Consider the following 7,581-nt stretch of genomic DNA (forward strand, 5'->3'; position numbering starts at 1 on the left):
ATCAAGGGAAAAAACTTTGACGTTATTGGTCACGTGGTTCGGCAGCCATATTTTTATGTGATTCACCAATTAAAGCAAATGTCCAGCAATCGTAGCTGAGGATCTGGTCACATGTCGGGGGACAGCAGACCCACTCAGCTGATTCAAGCCTGGCTACACCGTTGTTAGACTAGCTATGGGTCTTGTTTTATTTATTCCCTCTTTTTAATGTGAGTGCCATAGTAATTGGTATTGGTCTGAGATAAATGTGATGCCCCATTAATGAGAATCAACTTTGTTTCAAAACTATTTGTGTCGGTGATAATGCAATTGGTCACTAAAACTACATCACACAGTAATTGGGTTCACGCTGATGTTCTTAATGTTAAAAATAAAGCAATGCAATAAATTTACCATAATCTAAGAAGTTCACAGGTTGAAACACAATTTTGTTTCGAAACCTCGACCTGATAATAAAGACATTCCTTACATCAGTCTGAGTATGGCTATCGAATGGTTATCTTCATTTTAATCAGTTCGGGAGCAATTGGATATTTTAAATGGATAATTGGATATTATTAATGTTTTTAGTTGAGAAATGTCAAATATATTTACCCTAAAATGATGTTAACTACAAAAAGCTCTCGTCACACCATTGTTACAGATACAGCGAGGCTGAAGGTAGGACAAGTTAAACAATAGATTAATTATTCATGTGACTTCACTAATCTTGAAGGAAAACATTCAAATATGAAATGCTCATCTATCTATAATTCCAGTAATCTCTGTGTGTCTGTCTGTGTGTTTGTATGCGACAACGATTTCTCGACAACTACCGGTCCGATATACTTGAAACTTGCCAGGTATATTGCTGGGGACCCGAGGATGTGCCTTTTCAAGGTTTGAAATTAATCGGACAATTACTTACCGAGATATGTCCAAAAAACGCTTCAACCAATCACAGAGCAGCGAACGATCGCGTTTGCCGAACGTGGCGGGCACACTCTGCCTCGGATGGCACATTTGAGAGCGTATTCATTTATTTCACGTTTGCAAACTATGTTGGCGTTAAACTATGTTTTACAACTGATAAAAACGAATTTGCGATTCATTCGCTTTCCTGCGCGTTTGTGTACGCGATGGCGATTTCTTTACCAAACTCCGGAAGCCGTTCGCTTTGGACCGAACCATTGCATGTAAATAGAGGGGGGGGATTGTCACCACTCGCAAGCCGTTCGCTTTGGACCAAACCATTTCATGTAAATAGAGGGGGGGGATATAATTTTAGATATAGATATAGTACGGGCAATGCCCTAGTGCATATAAATAAGCCTTAAATCCTAATTACACTCCATAGCATATCAATGTTGTCTTGGTTGGGGTATTTTGTTGGCATTTGAGCAAAATAACCAGTGAGCAACTCATCCCAAGGAGTATTTTCAATTTTGGCATTGAGGGATTTAAATTGATGATCTTCCATTCAATGGCCCCGGAATCACATGCTCAGCTTTACTTCCCATTTCCCAATGAAACGGAGACGATGAAATCAAAGATGAGAAATACTGCAGAGTAGGTAAACTTTCAAATTTGCCCTGAATTTGGCCTCAAAATACTCTTTATTTACTCTTTATTACTTTATTAAAGCTTACTTACTCTTTATTAAAGACACCATGGGATAATTTTCGGTCGGTAAAGAACTTCACCTTCTCTCCCCTCAACAATCCCCCACCTCCTTTCCCTACTTGCTCTCCAAGAACCATGTCTAGGGAGTTGTGGCGTGGCCAGCATACTGTACATGTTAAGGGAACCTCTCCTCGGGCAACGTTTTCATGTTTTTCAGAGCAACTCCACGCTGGAGATCATTCCGTGTTGTCATGCCGGTCATTCCACAATTCTGGATGAGTTACATCTCAGCAGGTCATTGTGAACCTTTAATATAGCACCACTTCCATCATTCAGATATGAGGCCTTTGCTGTTGTGAATTCCTGTTTTTTTTTTCTCTGATCTTTTTTCCTTTCCTTTTTTGAACAAAGTGAAATTATAAAAAGACAAAAACGTTTTAATGTCTCTCTTTTTTGTCTTTAAATAAGATTTTATTTGGGTTTTCACATTATCAGTGATACTGGAAGCCACATGTACATTCCACTGAAGCACCGGATAGGTGTTTTTTTAGCGATTTTTTTTTTCTTTTGTTGTATACAGGATGGAGGCTCATGGAAGAGCATTGTTTATTTGTTTCATTCATAGCATTAGCTTTACGACGAGCCTGGGACATGAAAAAAATGCACTTTTTATAGGCTCTAACGCTCATGGAAGCACTGTGACACAAATCGTGCACACCTGCAGATAGACACACGAGACAACACCAGAATTGACTTTCACACAAACACAGTCGCTGAGATTGGGGAAAGTAACGTCACTTCCCACATCGCACTCTGGGTACCAGAGACGTCATATTTTTGAATTTCTTTCTCCCCAATGGATGCCAACCTACAGGGTTGTTTGCCATTGCTCTATCCTTTAAATGCTCAGCATCAAGCAAGGAAGCAGCACATAGAAATTTCGAAGTCTTTGGTATTGTCTGACTAGGATTGAATTCTTCACATTTTAACTTCCAATTTTGATTGAAATTTCCAACCGGAGTTATAAAAAATGCTTTACCATGGTAATAATACTGCTGTCTTATATCAAGCTTGATTATATCAAGCAGTATTACTACCATTGTACAGTTCAATTTAAAAAATAAATTATGGTGTGTATTTAAAAAAAAAAATTACGTTCAATTTCAATATAAATCATGCCGTGTATTTTAAAATCGAAATTTCTTCACAGTTGTGAGCATTTTAACCCATTTACGCAGATGTGGATGCAGATCCTGGCCAAGTACATCATTCCACATGCATTATGTGGCAATTCTGAAAAACTTTTTCATTCCTTCCCAAAATAATATTGACAAAGTAAAACCGACTCTTATTTAAAAACGGATGGTTTGGGCATTTCGAAATAATACAGATCACAAATTCTGCTGCAACTGCCAATTGCTTTGACATCAGTGTATTCATGAAAATATCACTCGCTTTCAGATTTCATGTCATTTAAGCCTCCTCTATAGAATTATAGCTGTTTTCAATTTTCGTTCTACAATTAGTGCCCCCAATTTTAAATGGTATTTTCGAGTTTCTTAGACCCCTAAGAGTACTAAACCACAATTTATTTATTTATTTTTGGTTCTTCCTGCACTGCTCATTTCCGAGCGGCACTACCAATGTCTAAGCTGTATCTCGGAGCCGAATGGGACTTTCACAATTAAATTTTGCATTAGTAATGTGAATAGAAAGTATGCAGGTGTAACGAACTCAAGCAGACTCCATCGTGCCGGAAGCGGAAAGCGCGTTTATCGACGCGGTGATGATTCACTCGTGTCTGACGAATAAGCGCGTCCGATAAACCACAACAACAATGCAAATACAAGTCAGAATAATACGTTACATCCTCCTTTCTTTCAAGGAAGCCACTTTAAAGGAAACCAGCAAAGCAAATAACTCTATAAAGTAAAACTTACACTGAATTAATTAACAAACAGCATCACATTCAGATCACGTGAATCAATTGATTTAAATTTAAAGATCCAGACGTCTGGGAGGGTTAACCGCTCTGCCGCTCCTTGTGATGAACTTGGTATTTCTGGGAGATGCAGTGGCTCGAGGCGATGACACTGTTGGGAGACTTTGGGATTCAGATGCTTGCTCACTTGGACTTGGGGACTTGCAGCAGTTCCCCACTGGGGTGTCCTGTTGAGTGGTGGGATCAGGGAAGTCCCTCATGTCCTGGGAAGAGTAAAAGCGAGAGAGTGGCTGACTTCCCACCGGGCCAACATTGGCTGAATGAGGCACTCTGCGGAGATGGAGCCTGTTACGCCGGTACACATTGTTTGGGGTCCTCAGCAAATATGACCGGGGGCTGTTGTGGCGCGCCTCAACTACAGCCGGAATCCAATGCCTGGCCTCCGGGTTTGGCAACATCCTAACACTGTCTCCCGGCTGGAGCGGTGGCAAATCTGACATAGATGGCTTGTCATGATAGTATTTTTGTTTCTCCTTCTGTGTGTCAAGGCGTGATCTCACAAGGTGATGGTCATACCGCGCAGGCATGAGAAGAGTGCGGTTGCAAGGCAGTGTGTTTCTGGGGCGTCTTCCCATTAGGAGCTGAGCCGGGGACAAGTTTATTCCTTCAAGTGGAGTGGTGCGGTAGTCTAGCAGGGCTAAGTACTTATCTGCTGACTTCTTCCAGAGCCTTTTCACTGTCTGGATCGCTATTTCTGCCTCTCCATTGGCACGTTGGTGCTTGGGGGACACAATGTCGTGAGTTATGCCATATTCTTTGCAAAACTGAGAAAATTCCTCTGACGTGTACTGACTTCCGGAATCGCTTCGCAGCTTCTCTGGAATACCATGTCGACAAAACTGCTGCTTGAGAGCTTCGATTACAGAGCGAGCTGTAATGTCCTTGAGGCAATCCACCTCCACAAACTTGGAGTAATAATCGACCGTGAGCAAATACTGCTTTGATTCGAAGTCAAAAACGTCGCTTCCAACTTCGATGAATGGAAGATCAGGCGTGTAAGTCGGCAAGAGAGGCTCCCGTTGCTGAGCGCTTTGATACTCTGCACACTTGCAACAATTCCGTACAGTTTCTTCGATGTCAGAGTTCATTGAGGGCCAATACATGACCTCGCGAGCGCGCTGCTTACACTTGTTCACTCCGAGGTGCGATTCATGAATCAAGCTCAGCATTCTGGGTCTGAGGCTTGGCGGGATGACAAGGCGCATGCCTTTGTAGACAACACTGTCTGAGACTGCCAATTGCGTTCTGGAGTCAAAGTACGGATGGACCTGTGCTGGGACTTCCTTTCGGGAGTCAGGCCATCCACTTGCAATGACACCGCAGAGAAGGCTCATTTGACTCAGAGTAGCTTCCTGGATTTCGAGGTATTTCCCACTCGTGATCGCAAGGAACTGGAACATGTTCACAGGCTCAAGGTCTTTCCCAGCTTCTGAGTCGGTGTCCGGTAGAGGTGCACGGGACAATGTGTTGGGGAGCACCATCTCAGAACCACGGCAGTAGTTAACCTCCAAGTCATACCGTTGAAGCTTGAGCAACATACGCTGTAAACGCATGGGAGAAGATAGGAGAGGCTTCTTGAAGATTTCCTCAAGGGGTTTATGGTCATTATATACCACTACTGATTTTCCAAAGATATAGTAGTGAAATGCTTCTGTTGCATGGACGATTGAGAGCATTTCCTTCTCAATCATAGCATAGCGACACTCAGTATCGGTCATACTGCGTGATGTGAACGCTATAGGGTTGCCATTCTGGAGCAAACAGGCTCCTACAGCGTTTTGGCTGGCATCAGCTTGTATTTCAACTGGCTGACTTACATCGTAGTGCTGAAGGACCGGGGCCGAAATACATGCTTGCTTCAGCTTCTTGAAGGACAGCTCCTGAGCTGACTGCCAGGAGAACTCCACGTCCGCCTTGCAGAGATCACGGAGAGGCTTGCTTGTGTCACTTAGGTTGGGGATAAACTTCCCTAAATACTGAACGAATCCAAGGAAACGCTTGACGCCTTGTTTGTCTGTTGGACGTGGCATTTTCCTGAACCACTAACGGTCTTGTTTTTGTGAGAGAGAGGGAGTGTCACGGTACCGACAGGATGGATAGTATGGTTCGAGTATGTTTTAAGAACTTTATGCGACGATCGTAGATCGCCTGCGAGGTGCTGGACTAACTGGTAGTCGTTGAGTGTTAGTGTGTTGCACCTTGCACCCATGTCAATCCGGAACCGAGTCGGCTGACCCAGCAACATGACGGTCTGTGCCCACTTGTCATGAGTAGCCGTATTGATGCTTGGTTGTAGAGCGGAGATCCTTAAAATTTCAGATTCCTTGACGAGTTCTTGAGGAAGATCTACATGATCTAGACTGGTCTCCTCATCAAGGGACTTTAGGTCGCGCAGTCTCTTCCGACACGCCGCAAACCAGTGACCAGGCTTCTTGCAGTAGGAGCAGCTAGAATTAATTGCTGGACACTTGGCTTGCCTGTGCACTGACTGGCCACATTTGCTGCAGGGACCGTCATTCCGAAACCGATTCTCAGCTTTGAACAGCTCGGTGGCTTGTGTATGCCTATCAGGCTTGCTCTTACAACGTTGAGTCTGGTGCTGAGTTCGTTCGTTTTCAGATCTGAGGGCTGAGATGAGAGCATCTTCATCTCGGACTATTCTCATATGTTTCTGCGAGAGCTCTAGCTGTTGGCCAATTTCTATAGCTTTAGCTAGTGAGAGCTCCTCACCCCTATCGAGTAATTTCTCTTGGACCCTCTTATCATGGCTGCCATCAATGATGCAATCGACGATTATGTCGTCTGGGTCTTGGTAATCGCAATCCATGAGAATTATCCTCAGATCTTTTATGAAATGATCAAAAGACTCACCACTCCGCTGGCGCCTTTGTTTCAGTCGGTGTCTGGCAACTCTTTTGTTCTTTCTGGGCTGCACATAGTTCTGGAATTTGTTCAGCACTTCCTGTGGGTCGTCTTTCTCTCCTTCCTCCCAAGATAGAGTTTGGTAGATTTGACGACCTTGTTCGCCGATCCACGTTCCGAGCCATCCTGCTTGACGAGGCTTCGCTATGTCTGCGAGCGGCCCTGACAAGACAAAACTGACGTGATTTCTGAACCGGCAAAACTCCTGGTAGAGATCCAGACTCTCCCAGTCGATCGAGGGATGATCAAAGTTCGGAGACGCCATATTTATGGAGACGAATGGCGGCTTATGGCGTGAATATCAACGAACTTCTGACACCATGTAACGAACTCAAGCAGACTCCATCGTGCCGGAAGCGGAAAGCGCGTTTATCGACGCGGTGATGATTCACTCGTGTCTGACGAATAAGCGCGTCCGATAAACCACAACAACAATGCAAATACAAGTCAGAATAATACGTTACAGCAGGTTTGACATATTTTTTGACTGACATAATTTTAATGTCATGACCTAATTATAGACATTTAAACATTTTTCACCATAACTCGACTAACGTTTGTCCGATCGGAACAAAGTTGCATTCTCTAGATAGCCTAGAGCAAGTTGAATTTATGTTTAATTTACCTTATACCTTTCCGAGTTAAAGGTCATGGTCAAATGGCGGTCTGAAAAATATAATGCGGTTTTTTTTTTATCATCGCTCGATTTTGCCAATACAGAATCTCAAAGACCGCTTGACCTTCCAAGATGATCTTGCATCATAAGTGAGGGCACCTGATATTTGATTACATTAGTGTCCTTGACCTATTTGTTTTTGGATTGTGACCTAATGAACAAAAAACACTTTTTTGATCATAACTTCAATAATTTTCTTCAATTTTCATGATGTTGAGTTTTGTGGATAGACTGTAGATGGGGAAACATATGATGGTCATATGGTGGTCATATGGTGGTCTGAAAAAAAATGGCCATCATTGGATCGTGAGCCAATGGTAAGTCGTGGGCCATCGCCAAGGGTAAGCATCCCCTCGGCTTACCGTTGTCGATCGTCTTG

At 43.3% G+C, this 7,581-nt stretch overlaps 1 protein-coding gene across 1 annotated transcript; it reads right to left on the reverse strand.

Moving 5' to 3' along the window:
* Positions 1 to 3,500: 3,500 nt before the first annotated feature.
* On the reverse strand, positions 3,501 to 6,856 carry LOC144890936 (uncharacterized). Its single transcript, XM_078772826.1, has 2 exons — positions 6,476 to 6,856; positions 3,501 to 3,807 (listed from the first exon to the last, which is right to left on the reverse strand). The coding sequence occupies exons 1-2, from the start codon at positions 6,789 to 6,791 to the stop codon at positions 3,788 to 3,790; spliced, it is 336 nt and encodes a 111-aa protein (XP_078628952.1). The 5' UTR covers positions 6,792 to 6,856; the 3' UTR covers positions 3,501 to 3,787.
* Between the last annotated feature and the right edge of the window lie 725 nt (positions 6,857 to 7,581).

Source organism: Myxine glutinosa, chromosome 2 (genome assembly GCF_964187855.1).
Source record: "Myxine glutinosa chromosome 2, kmMyxGlut1.1, whole genome shotgun sequence".
Classification (NCBI taxonomy): Eukaryota; Metazoa; Chordata; class Myxini; order Myxiniformes; family Myxinidae; genus Myxine; species Myxine glutinosa.